The following is an 18452-nucleotide window of genomic DNA, read 5'->3' as shown; positions in this document are numbered from 1 at the left end:
ACTTAAAACAAGATGATGCTGGTCAGACCCCCAATGACCAATTTCAAGATGACTGTCAGAGCTGACTGTGCTGTTTCTGCCTACAGCCCCCTCCCTCCAGCTATAAAAGCTCTTGCCCCCGGTTGGCCTTTGGACAGGCATCTGCCTTCCTACCCCTCAACTCTGCCCCGTCCTGCCCCTTACCCCACGCGGCTGTGTGTGTGCAAAGTCCAGAACCCTGTCACTGCAGCTCTTGGAGCGGGGGCAGAAGAAGGCGGCAGTGGGGAAAGAAATGCTGGTCTCCCTCCAGTCTCAGAGAAGTCATCGAGTTTCATTTGAAACTGACAGTCACTGACAGCAGTCACCTATTTCCAGACAATCCCTAAAGTGTTTCACCATAAACAGAGCAGCAAACAGCCTCTCAAAGGCTTAGGTTGAAAGGAGCTCCCTGGCAAAGCTCCTGGACACTGCTCCTTGGTAGAGGAAAGAAGAGCATGTGAGCTCAGCTTCTCCTGGACACGGGCCTTCCACGTGCAAGAGTCTAACACATGCTGCTCCAAGACCCACCTCGTGTTTTCTTACAACCTGCTCATCACGGATCCTTAACGCCAAGTCCACCTGAGCAGAGCCCTGAGCCCAGGACCAGAGCCCCCCAGTCAAGAGCGGTGGATGAGCATGAGGCTGTGCTCTTAAAAACGTGATGACAAATGACAGTGCTTAATTCAGAATCCTCAGGGAGCACATCAAAATGAAAAGAAAAAATTCGATTATAGGTAATGGTTAGAAAAATGCTCTATTTTTTTTTCATAAAAAGAAAAATGCTATATATATATATATATATATATTTTTTTTTTTTTAATAAAATGAGCACATCAAGAAAAAAAAATCAAAGGGAATTTTCACAGGCTCCTAACCTCACACACAATGGGCCACCAATCCCTGAAAATAAATCTCAGTAGAAGTAAGAAAAGATAAGAAACAAAAAGGATAAAGAAACCTGCACAGCCAGAGACTTTATGCTCCAACTGTCTAACCTTCTCATTCTATGCACTTGTGAAAGTGGAACTAATGGGGCTAATTCTAATTCCCCTAGCCCAACAGACCTGGCCCAGATGTCATGCAAGGCCCCGTTAGGAAGATGAAGAGGAACAGGAAGGAAAAGGAAAGGTAAATGTGACAGCAATGCAAGTCAGGACCATCAGGCAGTGGAGCCGCAGAGGCGAGTAGGAAACATGAGTGACGTAACCAGGAAGCAGGGCTTCTGCTGTCACTTAGGAGACGGATAGAACGAGGGGCCATTTCCAGGGAAGAGTTATAGGGACTGAATGGGATGAAGAAAGGAAATGTTATCTAGATAAAAACACAACAAATAAAAGAGGAACCTGGATGAGTTATAAATGAGAGGGGGGGTGGTGAGAGAGGACTCCAGAGGGGTTGCAGAGATAAGAGAAAGAAACAGCTTTTAGCTGCCAATAGTAATATATTTTGTTACTGCAACTCTTGGCTTGCAGAATCTTAGTTCCCTGACCTGGGATCGAACCCATGCCCACTGCAGTGGGCTCTCAGAGTCTTAACCATTGGATGGCCAGGGAATCCCCGTGCCAATAGTAATTTTAAAAAATCAACAGAAATATCTGACATTAGTGGAAAATGGAGTTAATGAGGGAAACAGTCTAAATATACCTGAAATGAGGCTATATTGAAACTATTAAAGGTTCATTCCATTTCCTCCACCCTTTATTGCATGTGTGAGGGAAGTGGAAATCAAAGTAGAATAAAGGAGATTTTTGTGCTCAAATAAAGATCTACAAAAATCAAACTTGTAACAGAGATCTAATTATTTCCTGGGATAAGAGCAGGGATAATTTAATTTTGAAGACTGTTGTGAAAAGGTAAGAATGAAGGAGTGAGGTTCGGGGGGAAATATCATATCTATTTACAAGTTTTATAATCCTCAAGTATGGACTTCCCTGGTGGTTCAGACAGTAAAGAATCTGTCTGCAATGCAGGAGACCTAGGTTTGATTCCTGGGTCTGGAAGATCCCTTGGAGAAGGAAACAGCAACCCACTCCAGGATTCTTGCATGAAGAATCCCATGAACAGAGAAGCCTGGTGGGCTACAGTCCATGGGATTGAAAGAGTCAGATACAACTTAGTGACTAAATCACTACCACCCACAACTGTCCTCAATCTTTGAGAGTAAATGTCTCAAATGGTCCTCATCCTCCTCACCCAACCTATCTTTCAGTCAGGAGATCTCTTTCAAACCACCCAGCACCACCCCACCGGAACCTGAAGCCCCTGTGCTTGTGTTAAACTCGTTTTCCTTGGAGGTTCCTGACTCTTGGCTGATATACTCTAACACTGTTCCTGGCTGTCACTACAGCTAGAGTTTCTGACTTTCACTTACTCCTGGACATGGTCTTCCTCTTACCTCAGGTCCTGCCATCAAGCTGGGAAATGTCCATGATCCCATGCACAACTCATTTGACATCCCAGCCTTTCAGTACTTAGACAACTGCCACTCTTCTAGGGTCTTCCCAGTAGTCATGTACAGATGTGAAAGTTGGACCATAAAGAAGGCTAAGCACCAAAAAATTGATGCTTCCGAGTTGTGGTGCTGGAGAAGACTCTCGAGAGTTCCTTGGACAGCAAGGATATCAAACCAGTCAATCCTAAAGGAAATCAACCCTGAATATTCATTGGAAGGACTGATGCTGAAGCTCCAACACTTTGGCCACTTGATGTGAAGAGCCGACTTATTAGAAAAGACCCTGATGCTGGGAGAAAGTGAAGGCAAAACAAGAAGGGTGGCAGAGGATGAGATAGTTAGATTGCATCAGGGACTCAATGGACATGAATCTGAGCAAACTCCAGGAGATAGTGGAGGTCAGGGGAATCTGGTAGGCTACAGACCACAGGGTCACAAAGAGTCAGGACATGCCTTAGCGACTGAACAACAACAACTCTTGCCAGGCACCTTTAATCAGGAAGCCTGGGTATCACCCTACACTTTGGATCACCTAGAACCTTACCTCTGAAATTCACACACCCCACTTTGGCCGCAAATTTCTTCTTACAGTTGGTCACTTGGCTAAACCCAGAATTCTGATTCAGCAATCATTCCCCTGGGGATTGAGGTGTCTTTCTTTCAGTTTTCAGGGGTGCTTTGGGAAAGTTAGGTACTACTCTAAAGATCAACCTTGGTGCCTCTTGTTTTCCCCAGTCTTATGAAATCTCATGATGTGCCCATCCCATGAGGGTCTTTTTTCGTTCATTATGCTGGGCACCTGGTAGGCTGTTCCAGTCCTACAGCTGAGGGAAACATTCTTAAAATGTGGCTTTCATAATTTCCTCCCCTCTGATTTCTCTATTTTCTGTTTTCTTTAAATTGGGTATAGCTGCTTCGCCACGTTGTGTTAGTTTCTACTGTGCCACGAAGTGAACCAGCTCCATGTATATATACAGCCCCTCCCCTGGACCTCCCTCCCACCCGTCAGGAGGCACCAGGGAATTTTTAATTTTTTTATTTGGGCACTTTTAATACTAAGACTTCACTTTGACTTTTCACTTTCATGCATTGGAGGAGGAAATGGCAACCCACTCCAGTGTTCTTGCCTGGAGAATCCCAGGGACGGGGGAACCCGGTGGCTACCATCTATGGGGTCGCACAGAGTCGGACACGACTGAAGCGACTTAGCAGCAGTAGCAGCAGCAGATTATATTTGTATGGGGGAAATGCTAGCTCTGAAAGGCATGATTTTATTGTGTTCTTGAACTAATGGGAAAGTAAATTACTGGATGCTGCTGCTGCTGCTGCTAAGTCATGTCAGTCGTGTCCGACTCTGTGCGACCCCATAGACGGCAGCCCACCGGGCTTCCCCATCCCTGGGATTCTCCAGGCAAGAACACTGGAGTGGGTTGCCATTTCCTTCTCCAATGCATGAAAGTGAAAAGTCAAAGTGAAGTCGCTCAGTCGTGTCTGACTCTTTGCGACCCCATGGACTACAGCCTACCAGGCTCCTCCATCCATGGAATTTTCCAGGCTAGAGTACTGGAGTAGGGTGCCATCTCCTTCTCCGAAATTACTGGATAGAATAAGACAAATAATTCAGACCATTCCTTTCATTTGAACTTACCTGACTAAAACTGCCACAGTGAATAAAACCCAGTTTCTATTTAGGTAGTTTCAAAAAATCAAAGTACTTTTCCCACCATGATTTACTTATTCACATTTTCTCAGGACCTAACAGATCACGCAGAGTCTTGATTCCCCAAGAGAACTGGATTATTTTCCTCCCACAAATCCATCACAGGAACAGCTTTACTCATTATGTTTCTGTGTGAAAGTGATTTCTCATTACTCACTTAGGACGTCAGGCCTGTTTATTATGTGGGGAGAAACAGATACTGGAGAAGAAATGAAAAAAGGAAAATAAGAAGTGGTTTCAAAATGTCAGGAATTCACCTGACTGTAAGGACTACTGTACTATATAATTCTGTAATCTTTTTTACAGCCTATGTTATGATCATCTTTTATGATAATATTCATCTTTTTCTTCAAAATGTAAACTACCAACGTGGTAAATGATAACTCACAATTGAGACAGTAGCCACTATAAAACAGAAGCTATGGTGATAAAATAAAAGTTTTGCAGCTAGATTCCCAGGCTTGAAGTCAACCCAGAAATCTTCTGCTTTCATTACCCTTAGAAAATGATTTGATCTCTCTAATCCACAGTTTCCTAATCTATAAAATAAGGTTAAGAATAGTACCAGCACATCATAATAAGTGAGGATGCAATAAGATGGTGGGTCTGGCAAGCATACAGTAAGTATGCTGCTCAAAAAATGCTGGCAATTATTATTCTAGTTGCTTGTCCATGAACCACGACATCAGTTTGGCCACTGTCCAGCTTGGATACACAGCAGGGTATTGTCACACTGCTGTTGTTCAGTTGCTCAGTCATATCTGACTCTTTGTGACCCCACGGACCAAGGCATGCCAGGACTACAGAACAAACTTCAGCTTCGGCATCAGTCCTTCCGGTGAATATTCAGGACTGATCTCCTTTAGGATGGACTGGCTGGATCTCCTTGCAGTCCAAGGGACTCTCAAGAGTTTTCTCTAACAACACAGTTCAAAAGCATTGATCCTTCAGTGGTCAGTCTTCTCTGTCACATTACTTATTCTGCTCTCATTCATCCCCATCAACCTGCCATGTGGGTTGTTCAAGAGTCAGAGCTACTTCTAAGACTGCTGCTGCTGCTGCTAAGTCGCTTCAGTCGTGTCAGACTCTGTGCGACCCCATAGACGGCAGCCCACCAGGCTCCCCCGTCCCTGGGATTCTCCAGGCAAGGACACTGGAGTGGGCTGCCATTTCCTTCTCCACTTCTAAGACTGGGGGACTCTATATTTCATACTCCTGTGTCTGGTAGTCATACACTGGCTTCTCATGTCCATCATGGGCTTTAGACTCTGATCAGCTGCTGGAGAGATTACTGATAACAAAGTGCGGGGCCTGAAATAGTGCTTGACACAAATATGCTGATCGATGGATCAAAGATGAATACACGAAGACTCTGCAACGTCCAAGAAATGTGTGATGTTTTGCCAGTTATCTTAGAAAAGGAATGGCTGGCATTTGTTTTTTTCTTATTATATTTTCATTTTTCCTAGCTCCCCCTAACGTCATCACCCAAAGACGGTAAACAGGGTATTTGGTATTTCATCAGCATAAGGCAGCTAGTAAAACATACAAATCTGGAGAGAACTGGAAAGTTTTAAACACTGACATGTAATTAAAAGTGCCGTGCTCATCAGGCTAAGAGATGGGGCTACAGCGTGGAAGCATTTTGCATAACAATGCACTTACAGTTCAGGAGGCAGAGTTATGAGGCACATAAATGTCAGAAATCACAACGGAAAAGCAGCTCCACAGGACCATTGGCACTAATTACTGCTGGCCCAGCTCCCATAGCTCTTGGAGGCTGACAAGCAGAGTGGGCACAATACCAGGTGTGCAACCTTTGAGATGCAATACGTGCATATACTCTTAAGTGAGAGTTAGGGTTTTCTGCCCCACTTTGGAAGGGCTACCACATCATTTCAGGTTTCACACCAGCCTACAGGGGGCTTAATAGCAAGTGAGTCATGGCATTTTACAAATTCTCGCTGGTACGATGGGCATGTCCCATTGCACCTCCCAAATCATCAAAAATATCATCCATGCTTCCATGAAAGAAACAGCAGATTAAGATAAATATATCTTGTCCCTTACCTGGATCATTCTGTGACACTTCGATGATAATTTTTAAACAGCCCTCGAGACCACTAAAGTGCCCAGAGGATGAGGTTATCAGAGCTTTAAACTCAAGTGTCCACACACAAAATCAAACTGTCCAAATGAATCACCTAAGGGGCAATGCTTGTGTGATGATGAAGAGGGGACCCACCAGTAAAAGTAGTGACTGAGGAAGCAGCTGTAAATTTTCTGTACTTTTTTATTTTTGACCCTGTCTTTTTACCAGCTTTCCAGTTCTTCCACAAAAGGGTTGAAAGGGGAGAGGAGGCTGCACGTTTTTAAATTAACAAGGCATCTAGTGGTCAGCAGCCTAGGTTCAAGACTTTCAGTGGGGAGGGAGACCTGGGAACCTCTAATATTTACAAAGAGGGGATCTACATGGTCACCTGCACAGAACACCGTCCCCACTCCTGCTGCCTGGCAACTTGGACTGACCAGTTAGGTCTCTCCTGCATGCTTTTTGCACACTGTGTTAGGTCTGTTAAATACGCCTCCACCGTACACTCAGCGTGGGTGTGTGTCCACCCAGCCCTGTCCAACTCTTTGCGACCCCGTGGACTACAGCCCTTCAAGCTCCTCTGTCCAAGGGATTTCCCAGGCAAAAACACTGCAGTGGGTTGCCATTTCCCACTCCAGGGAATCAACCCAACCCAGGGACCGAACCCAAGTCTCCTGTGTACATTTTTTAGTGCTGAGCCACTGGGGAAGCCTGTTACACTCAGCATAAGCATAATTAAATACACGTGTAAGTATGAGTTCTATGCTTCTTTTCTCCTGTGACGCCAGCAGCTCTATAGAAACAAGGGCTGTGTCCCATTCACGTGATGCCCCAGCATCCAACACAGAGCGCAACTCAGAGAAGGTGCTCTCAAAACCTCCATGGAATGAATGGATGCCCGTCCACAGCTCCCTGACTTTGCCCCCACTCCAGAGTGACTGAGCTGGACTCTGGGGTCACAGCATGGGACTCACAGGGCCTTCTGGCCACTGAGATGGGTGAGGAAGCTCCCCACCCACTGCTGGCCAGAAAGAACAGCAAACAGGCCTTCCAGGACACCCACAAACACCACCCTCTGAACCATGCAGTGGATAGTCACTCCATCCATCATCCCGCCATATTTTCCTGTCTCTGGGACCTCATGCAAAGGAACAGGCCTCAAATGTATCATCTTTATTTTTCTCCCACTAATGTTCTTTCTAACACGTCTACTCTCCTGTAAACGCCTCCACCCCCAAGCCATTGCAGGTCCCTCTGCTGGCTTCACGAAGACTGATGAGCTAAAGCTGGGGGAACCATGGGGACCTCGTCTCAGGGAGAACACAGCCAACACCAAGTGATAACACCCCCTGTACTGAAGAGCCCAGCGCAACCTAATTGCTCTGAACTTGTCCCCTGCAGGCCCCACACCTGCGTCAGCGTGGGCTTCCACGCTGTGCGGTGCCATGACTCTCACCATCAGAACTGCCTCTCAGAGTCGTTTCCATTAAAGGAGCATACGTCACCTGCTATGGTAAGAACAATTCCCCAACATCCAGATCCAAGATGCCCATGGCAAAGTGAGCCCTTTACCTGTCCTGTCTTGTCCTAAAGTTGCATATTTTGTTTCAGCAAGTTATTACTGAGTCTCTTTATTTAGGTGTGCCCAGAGAGGGGAGATGATGCTTGGCCAGACTAGAGGGTGGGTGAGGAGAACATGTTAGAACAGGCTGTTTACAGAACCCGGAACATCCAAGTGCTCGGTAAACACATTCTGATGGTGCAGACACGCTACTCGTATTTTTACACTATGAAGAAAGAAGAAAGTGTTAGTCTGCTGCTGCTAAGTCGCTTCAGTCGTGTCCAACTCTGTGCGACCCCATAGACGGCAGCCCACGAGGTTCCCCCGTCCCTGGGATTCTCCAGGCAAGAACACTGGAGTGGGTTGCCATTTCTTTCTCCAATGCATGAGAGTGAAAAGTGAAAGTGAAGTCGCTCTGTCGTGCCCGACTCTTAGCAACCCCATGGACTGCAGCCTTCTAGGCTCCTCCGTCCATGGGATTTTTCAGGCAAGAGTACTGCAGTGGGGTGCCATTGCCTTCTCCGAGTCTGTCAGTCATGTCTAACTCTTTGCAACCCTATGGATTGTAGCTCACCAGGCTCCTCTGCCCATGGAATTCTCCAAGCAAGAATACTGGAGTGGGTTACCACTCCCTTCTCCAGGGGATCTTCCCGACTCAGGGATCAAATCCGGGTCTCCTGTATTGCAAGCAGATTCTTTACCATCTGAGCCACCAGGGAAGGCTATAGTATACTCAGAAATAGGAATTCTCAGGTGATGCAGTGGTGAAGAACCTGCCTACCAATTCAGGAGATACAAGAGATGCAGGTTCGATCCCTGGGTTGGGAAGATCCCCTGGAGGAGGAAATGGCAATCCACTCTAGTATTCTTGCCTGGAAAACTCCATGGACAGAGGAACCTGGTGTGCTGTAGTCCATGGGGCTGCAAAGAGTTGGATGCAACTGAGCACACACACATGCCAAAAAATACCTACATCTGTGATTTTAATACAGGAATAATAATCTGCTTTTAAAGAAGTAAAAATAATTTCTGTGATACAAGTGGAGCTTCTGTACCCATAAAGCAACAGCCTCACTATTCCCTGATAATTTTTTCCTTAGGGGGAGAGAAACCAAAACAATAAGACATCAGCTGTTTGTTCTCTGTATAGCCATGCGAAATCCTTCTATATAGCTGCGTCTGAATAAAGGAATTTTATTTTCCGTAATACATCATGTCAACATGACACAATCAGAAGGCATATTGACCAAGCAGTATCCTATCATCAGATCAACACTTCAACTGAAAATATTCTCCTCTTTGGTACAACAACTGCAGACCAGTTAGAAAAGTCAATGGGTAAAGCCTGAATATTTGTGCAAAATTACGTAGATCAACATCCTGGTGAGACGTTGTATTTGACATACGAACAACAGAACAGCTTTTCATGAAAATTCAGAGACAAAGAGTCACTGAAAGACTAAGGTTAAGTTTCTAAAATTCTTCTCTTTATATAGCAATGGAGAGGGTGTTCCATACTTTTTTTTTTTTAACCATTAGCACTAAATCCATGACAGTTTCCGTTGTCATCATACTGATGTCAAGGAAGCAAAGATCATTATTAACTTATAGGAAGATGATATTCTGGGAGTAGATCTTGCTCAGTACAGTGTTATTAGTTCTCAGCCTGTGACTGAAAGTCCAGGGAAAGAAGGGACATGGACAGAATCCAGAATGGATTGTAGGGGATCAGGGTGCTGTGTGTGCATAACTAGCATTGTCCCAGAAAGAAGACTCACTCGCTCAGTTCTAAGGAGGTGGATGAACCTAAAGCCTAACATACAGAGTGAAGTAAGTCAGAAAGAGAAAGATGAATCCTAACACATATATATGGAATCTAGAAAGATGGGACCGACGATCCTATGTGCAAGGCAGCAAAGGAGACACAGATGTAAGGAACAGACTTTTGGACTTAGTGGGAGAAGGAGAGGGTGGGATGATTTGAGAGAAGAGCATTGAAACATACACTACCAGCCAGCGGGAGTTTGATGAATGATGCAGGGCACCCAAAGCCCGTGCTGTGGGACAACCTGGAGTGATGGGGTGGGGAGGGAGGTGGGGGGGTTCAGGATGCAGTGGACACATGTATATCTATGGCTGATTCATACCGATGTATGGCAAAAACCATCACAATATTGTAAAGTAATTAACTTCCAATTAAAATAATTTAAAAAAAGGAAGACTCAATCTCAACCTTTATTTTTCAATGACAGTTATGTCAATAAAATGTAATTAACTGGCTTCCATCTGAGTAAGAATGCCTAAGCAACACAGCACAGAGGTTAGGTATATAGGTTTTAAGTGAATTTGAACATCTTTTCATATATTTACGGCCACTGACCACTTTGTTCTTCTATTGTCTAAGTCTCCCATTCATATACTTTACCTATTTTTTCAAATTAAGTTGTATTTTTTCTATTGATTTTCATATTAAAACTTTGTTGCAGCATTTTCATTCAGTCTATCAACCTTCTTAATTCTATGATGTTCATTATTGCAGACAATTTAAAATTTGTATGTAGTTAAATCTATCTTTTTTTAAAAAGGTTTCCAGGTTTTATATCATGTTGAGGAAGGCCTTCCCTAGTCCCAAATTTTAAACTATTTCAATTATTATCAGAAAAGATATGCTTAAAAATATACTATTAAAGTTGTCCATTATGTTGTTCAACGTAATTTTTAAAAAATTCACAAAATTAAAATCATATATACACATTTGTGCTAAAAAACAAGTTCTCTCTTCTGATCAAGTGCCACACTCTATTTTTTTTCCCCCTAATTATGCTTTTTCTTTCGCTCTTGCAGCCAGGAAGCTCTGAGCCCAGTTTTATCAGGCTCTTCTCTTTTTTATTACTTGGATTTTTAATCCTCTGGGCCCTTTACTGCATGCTACCTTGTATCTTTGCTGAAATCAGAAAATGATTACAAAATAAACAAATTAGAAAATGATTAAACAAATAAAGTGGAGAAGGCACTGGCGACCCACTCCAGTGCTCTCGCCTGGAGAATCCCATGGACGGAGGAGCCTGGTAGGCTGCAGTCCATGGGGTCGTGAAGAGTCGGACACGACTGAGCGACTTCACTTTCATGCATTGGAGAAGGAAATGGCAACCCACTCCAGTGTTCTTGCCTGGAGAACCCCAGGGATGGGGGAACCTGGTGGGCTGCCATCTATGGGGTTGCACAGAATCGGACACGACTGACGCAACTTAGCAGCAGCAGCAAACAAATAAAGAGAAAGTGATTAAGTGATTTTAAAAGTCTATTATATTTAATTTAAATTTTTTTGAGTCATTTGTTTCTTAACCCATCTTTTTAAAAAAATATTGATATATTTCAGCTGCACTGAGTCTAGCTGTAGCACATAGGATCTTTAGTTGTGGCATGTGGGATCTAGTGCCCTGACCAGGGATAGAACCTGGGCCCCCTGCACTGGGAGCACAGAATCTTAGCCACTGGGCCACCAGGGAAGTCCCTCTTAATCCATCTTACGATGACTTCCTGGTCTGCTAAAATTAACTGACAGCCAGCTGATAAGATTACAGATCTCTTGTTCTCACTCTCATTGTTGTTCAGTCACTCAGTTGTGTCCAACTCTCCAACCCCATGGACATCAGCACAGCAGGCTTCCTGTGCTTCACTATTTCCCCAAGCTTGCTCAAACTCATGTCAACTGAGTCAGTGATGCCATCCGACCATCTCATCCTCTGTCATCCCCTTCTTCTCCTGCCTTCAATCTTTCCCAGCATCAGGGTCTTCTCAGATGAGTCCGTTCTTTGCACCAGGTGGCCAAACACTTCAGCTTTAGAATCAGTCCTTCCAGTGAATATTCAGGGTTGACTTCCTTTAGGATTGACTTGTTTAATCTCCTTGCTGTCCAAGGGACACTCTAATTATTAGTGTACAATTCTGTTTACCTTATTGTGACTGTTCTAATTATTCTTGAATCTAAGTCACCAATACAGTATCCTAACGCATATATATGGAATTTAGAAAGATGGTAACAATAACCCTGTGTACGAGACAGCAAAAGAGACACTGATGTATAGAACAGTCTTATGGACTCTGTGGGAGAGGGAGACGGTGGGAAGATTTGGGAGAATGGCATTGAAACATGTAAAATATCATGTATGAAACGAGTTGCCAGTCCAGGTTCGATGCACGATACTGGATGCTTGGGGCTGGTGCACTGGGACGACCCAGAGGGATGGAATGGGGAGGGAGGAGGAAGGAGGGTTCAGGATGGGGAACACATGTATACCTGTGGCGGATTCATTTTGATATTTGGCAAAACTAATACAATTATGTAAAGTTTAAAAATAAAATAAAATTAAAAAAAAAAGTCATCTATGGCTTAAAGCAAGTATTTAAATGTTTCCTGATTAAACAAACCAGAAAACAGTTACTCACAGAAAAAACTCACATCAGAAATCTAGGTTAAAAGAAACAGCCCAAGCATTCCCCGGGCATGTTCTATTGTGGGCACATGTTGCATCTGAAGACATGGATGACAGTAATTGAACAGATGACCCAAAGACACAAGAGCTTGCCATCATTAGCCTGGAATCACCAAGGGAAAGAAGTGACACACCACAGTTTAGAAATATCAGCAAGAGTTAAAACAAGGGTTGGTGTTACCCAAGTAATTAGAATAACCCAAATACCCTACAGTCCCAAGAAACCCAATTATTTGGAATTTAACTGTAATTTGCATGCCTGCCTTCTGCTTTTTAATTAGTCTGATGACAGAACAAGGCAATGGGAAAGCTGATTTGGTATTACAAACTACATTTTATTAAAATGAAAAATTCATACCTATAGGATAAATGCAAAATTAAAATTCAGTAATAAAATGTATCTTTTAATCATAATTTTTAAATTGTTATTAAATTAGGTGATGGAGTGAGATGAAAGTTAGAAGAGAATGTCCTGAAATCTCTTATCTTATGCTCTATTTTCCCAATCCACACTTTCCCCAGATAAGTCCATTTCACAGGGGCCACAGCCAAGGGTTTACACAGAGGCTGGGGTGGGGTCCTCCATCTAGCAAATGGTGGTAGTTAACTCTTGTTCTAAACACCTTAACACCTCCTCCTTGTCAATAATGGGAAAATGTATAAGAAGTTTTATGTCTTTGGAAAATCAAATGCAGAGCCTTATGTGTATTAAGTTATGTGCTATGTGCTCAGTCATGCGCTCTTTGTGACCCCATGGACTGTAGCCCACCAGGCTCCTCTGTCCGTGGGATTTCCCAGGCAAAGATATTGGAGTGGGTGCCATTTCCTTCTCCAGGGGATCTTCCTGACCCAGGGATTGAACATTGGCAGGTAGATTCTTTACCACTGAGCCACCTGGGAAGCCCAGGAATTTATTAGAAATGCAATTTCTGAGGCTCCACCCCAGACCCACTGAATAAGTCACTCAGGACGAGAGCCAGTAATCTTTTCTAACAAGCTCTACAGGTGGTTTTGAGGCACTAAAATTTGATAAACACAGGTCTACAGGATTTATTCAACAACTGTATTTTAACTCACTGTAGGCTTGTCTACTTATTTTCTATTTAAACCCCAACCAAACATGTTAAGAAACTGGAACTAAAAGAGAGTCAAAGGTCGCGTGACATTCATTCACTGATCCGTCGATTCATCCGACTGTTAACGAATAGATGCTAAGTAGCCACTGGGAGTTAGTCACTGAGGCAACTGCAGGATCAGGGATACTGGGCTAAATAAATGGGACAAGGTCACTGTCCCCGGGAGCTTTCCCTCCACTGAGGAAGAATAAAACCAAACAGGTCAATTTACATGTCCCCAGCTGGGAGGGACTGGGGGCAGGAGGAGAAGGGGATGACAGAGGATGAGATGTCTGGATGGCATCCCTAACTCGATGGACGTGAGTCTGGATGAACTCCGGGAGATGGTGATGGACAGGGAGGCCTGGCGTGCTGCGATTCATGGGGTCGCAAAGAGTCGGACACGACTGAGCGACTGAACTAAACTGAACTGAGAGGGGATTATGAGGTGATGCTCCATTGAAGTGATCAGGGAAATGCAAATTAAAATAACACTGAAATATAATTTCACTCCCATTAAATGGACAAAATTTTTTTTAAATGATAAGTATCTATTCTTATCAGCAATATGGGTGGAAATGAAGCCTTTGAAAAGGAGTCCAGTCATATCCATTAATGCATCAAGCACAGCCATCCCACTCCTGGGGATCAATCTTGTAGAAAGAATGTCACCTGTTCAAGGACATGTACCGAAGCATCAGTTATAGTGGCAAAGGCCAGTTACAAAGTGAATGCCTGCCGGTGGGGGAATGTCTGAATAGATCATGGTATAGCCACACTAGGCAACCAGTGGAAAACAGCCATGCACTGACTTTGAGGGCAGCTCTATGACGTGTCTTCAGTAAGGAAAGTGACATGTAGAAAAATGTACAGGACTTCCCTGGTGGTCCAGTGGTTAAGACTCTGCCTTCTAAAGCAGGGGATGTGGGTTTGATCCCTGGTCAGGAAGCTAAGATCCCGCATGCCTCTTGGCCAAAAAAAAACAAACAAACAAAACATAAAACATAAGTAGTATTGCAACACATTCAATAAAGACTTTAAAAATGGTCCACATCAAAAAAAAAAAAAAAAAGGTACAATGCAATTTTACTTTTAGGAACCAGGCCCATCTGTGTGTACATATCGCTGGTACATGAGCACAGGAGCATAGAAGAATAATATGGAGGAATGAACACCCTCAGAGGTGAACCATCTAACGTGGATTCAGGCTCAACACCCAGGCTCCCTCACTCTCAGTATCTTCCTACACGTAGTGCAGAAGATGAGGCTAAGCCACACGCTGGATGCTTGGACATCCTGAAGGCAAACACGCATGCATGAGACACGGGAGGAGAAGGCAGGCGGGGGCCACATCCAGCAGCTTCAGCTGATGACAAGCACCTTCACGTGTCACATCTTTACATCAGTTGAGTCCCCTGCGTCTGTCACTAGCTTCCCAGGTCAGGAGGGGCATTGGCTTTGCTGGCCTGGACATGGCAAGCACAGCATGACTCTGGAGCCAGCCTTCTGCTGTAGCTGCTGATCCCTGCATCCCAACTTGGATGGCACCAGCCTGGAACTAGCAGGGGGACAGAACCCCTGCATCCCTGTCGAGGCAGCAGTGTTCCCCCAGGGATCAGGTACTTGCTCCCGGGGTGCAGAGTCTGCAGCCAACTCCTACCATCCTTCCAGTGATAGATTTCATCAACACCTGCTTCCCTAAGCAAAATCTGCCTAAATGAGCTTGACCCTTTTTTTTTTTTTTTTTTGCAGTGGAAACTGTGATATGATGGGTTACCAGTCACTAGGAGGAGCAAGAAGGAGTTTTGAGAATTTAAACACAGGAATAGATGAAAGTGCCTTGAGAATCATGGTACTATTATTACCACTAATATTAAAAGCTACCGGAAAGACATCTGTCGTCCCGTCTACAGCTGATGTACCCAGAGGCTCTCAGAAGACTTTAATGCAGAAAAAGCTCTCCACTGCAGTTTCTCTGAAGCACGAGTCTTACCAGCAGGTGTGGATGTGGATTTCGGTGCCGGAAGCAAACTCCTGCGGGGTGTTGTCGCGCTGGAGGAAGCCGGAGGGGCTGCCCGGCCCGCCCCCTTGGGTGTGTCTTTGGCAGGGAGAGCTGCCTTTAGAGGCGGCTGGTCTTCAGTTCCAAAGGTTGAACCTGCAGGAGGCAGACAGCGCGTTAATGACAGCGTCATGAAAAACAGGTGGACCCCCTTGCTGGGCACCACCACAGATCTATCCCTGAAGCCTCCACCTGCATCAGAACTTGACCCAACTCCTGATGAGTGGCCTTGAAAAGCATTTCTCTGGGATGAGATGTGGAAAAAGAGGTTGCCTTCAGTCACTGCAGGGAAGTCTGTCCTCCAAACCCACACGCCACAGGCTCCACCAAAGCCAAGAACAGCTTCGCTCCACTGAAGATTTTACACACACACACACACACACGCATGCACACACAATTTGCTTTTCTGGATGTGCAGCTGCATACACAGGCTTCCCAGATGGTTCAGTGGTAAAGAACCCACCTGCCAATGCAGGAGACACAGGTTTGATCCCTGGGTCAGGAAGAGTCCCTGGAGAAGGAAATGGCAACCCACTCTAGTATTCTTGCCTGGAAAATCTGTACACACATATGATAAGCATTCATTTTATAACTGTCAGAGGATGAGCAACGCTTTTCTGAAAATCAATGTAAGTGTCCCAGAGGAGACGAGAGTAAGGACACACACACGTACACCACTGGTCCAGAAGAGGATTCAGGGCTCCCTGAAATCTGGCTCATTTCATCTTCAGAATAAGGGCCTTGGGATGAAGGGAGATGGGTGAGAAGCATGCAGGCAGAGAATCCCTTTGAAATTCATGAAGCTTTTGATCTGATGAGCCGAGGCCTCATCAAACTAAGGGGGCTACCCTAGCGGCTCAGTGGTGAAGAACCTGCCTGTCAATGCAGAAGATGCAAATTCCATCCCTACGTCTGAAGATCCCCTGGAAAAGGAAATGGCAACCCACTCCAGGATTCTTGTCTGGAAAATCCCAAGGACAGAGGAGCCTGGCAGGCTATAGTCCATGGGGTTGCAAAGAGTCGGACACGACTGAGCGACTAAACAACAGCAACAGCATCAAATTAAGAGGACCCTGCATTAGAGCCCAGCTTATTGCAAAGGCAGATGTCTATTGGTCATTTCAGTTTTCTATTCAACATAGAAACAGGCTCTGTGTCTACAGAATAGCTTCTTTATGATGGGCTGCTCTGAAGACAGGGCATACTGGGATTTGTGTCAGATTTAAATGTCAGAATGGTTGTGGCCCATTTTTTCTCCTCTATAAATTTTCAAATCTACTATGCTGGCTATATCTGTAATCTCTTAAAGACAATATATGACACCATCATCTATTTCTATTAAAGGATAAATCTTCTAAATGTACCTCTGAGTAACAGCTGCAAAGACTAATCTACCAAATTAAATAGAAAGCCTGAATATACTGAGATTACTGCCTGTTGGGATGAAAACTATCCAGTTAGGAACGTGACTGTCTACCATGGAAAATACACACGGACAGCTGGAAGATATATATGTAATTGTAGTGAAAGATTAAAGTTTTTGTTTCCATCATTTTATTTTATTTTTTTAATTTAATTTTATTTTTAAACTTTACATAATTGTATTAGTTTTGCCAAATATAGGATAGCCCTATTCTATGCAGATAGGGCCTGCATCAAAATGATAACATTATTAAAATGGCTTTAGTGTTCGAATGTTCAGGAGTTTAATTCAACCCCTCGGAGTAAGAGATGGCTGCTTTCCTCCCTCTGAAGACCTGAAAGTCTGTTTAAAATGAGTGAAATCTGTTTTGTCTCTTAACAAAACAGTATTTAGGAAGGAAGAATAAAGACTGCTATTTCCTAACACAGAACCTATGCCCCATAGTTCTCTGAAGGTCCTGTGTAAGGTTTTAAATAGTTCTAAACAGGGCTATCACTTTGCCAACAAAGGTCCATATTGTCAAAGCTATGGTTTTTCCAGTAGTCATGTACGGATGTAAGAGTTGGATCATAAAGAAGCTGAGTGCTAAAGAATTGATGCTTTTGAACTGTGGTGTTGGAGAAGACTCTTGAGAGTCCCTTGGACTGCAAGGAGATCAGACCAGTGCATCCTAAAGGAAATCAACCCAGAATATTCACTGGAAGGACTGATGCTGAAGCTCTAATTCTCTGGCCAACTGATGCAAAAAGTCAACTTATTGGAAAAGACTCTGATGTTGGGAAAGATTGAGGGTAGGAGGAGAAGGCAACGACAAAGGATGAGATGGTTGGATGGCATCAGTGACTCAACGGACATGAGTTTGGGCAAACTCTGGGAGATGGTGAAGGACCGGGAAGCCTGGCGTGCTACAGTCCATGGGGTCACAAAGAGTCAGACATGACTTAGGGACTAAACAAAAACAACAATAGACAGGGATAGGAAATACATTTGATTCACACAAACAGTACAAAAATGATGAAACTCCACTGAAAGGAGGTACACTGTATCCTGAATTTCAGATTTAAAAGTAAGCACAGGAGCAGAAAAAATGAAACCAGACCACTGCCACACAGTACACAAAAATCAGGTCAAAATGGATTAAAGACCTGAATATAAGACCTGAAACCATGGAACTCCTAGAAGAAAACACAGGCAGTACCCGCACTGTGACAGTGGTCTTAGCAGTATCGGTCTAGAAATGTCTCTTCAGGGAAGGGAAACAAAAGCAAAACTAAACAAACAAGATGGTATCAAACTAAAAAGCTTCTGCACAGCGAAGGAAACCATCAATAAAATTAGGAGACAACCTACCAAATGGGAGAAGATATTTGCAAATAATATATCCAATAATGAGTTAATATCCAAAATATTTAAAGAACTCATACAACTCAACAACCCTATTAAAAATACGCAGAGGAGCTGAATAGACATTTTTACAAAGAAAATACATAGATGGCCAACAGAGGCATGAAAAAAT

General features: G+C 44.0%; 1 protein-coding gene across 7 annotated transcripts in view; it reads right to left on the bottom strand.

Annotated features, from left to right (window-relative positions):
* MTUS2 (microtubule associated scaffold protein 2) overlaps positions 1–18452 on the bottom strand; it is a 392307-nt gene that overhangs the window by 131970 nt on the left and 241885 nt on the right. For all 7 annotated transcript variants that reach the window (XM_006078577.4, XM_006078579.4, XM_044927309.2 and 4 more), the window contains one exon: positions 15448–15609. In XM_006078577.4, the coding sequence (XP_006078639.3) occupies positions 15448–15609 (162 nt within the window). The remainder of the gene's footprint in view (positions 1–15447; positions 15610–18452) is intronic.

The sequence above is a fragment of the Bubalus bubalis genome, chromosome 13, assembly GCF_019923935.1.
Source record: "Bubalus bubalis isolate 160015118507 breed Murrah chromosome 13, NDDB_SH_1, whole genome shotgun sequence".
NCBI lineage: Eukaryota > Metazoa > Chordata > Mammalia > Artiodactyla > Bovidae > Bubalus > Bubalus bubalis.
Note: the sequence above shows the minus strand (reverse complement) of the source record. Positions and strands in the feature narration are given on the sequence as shown.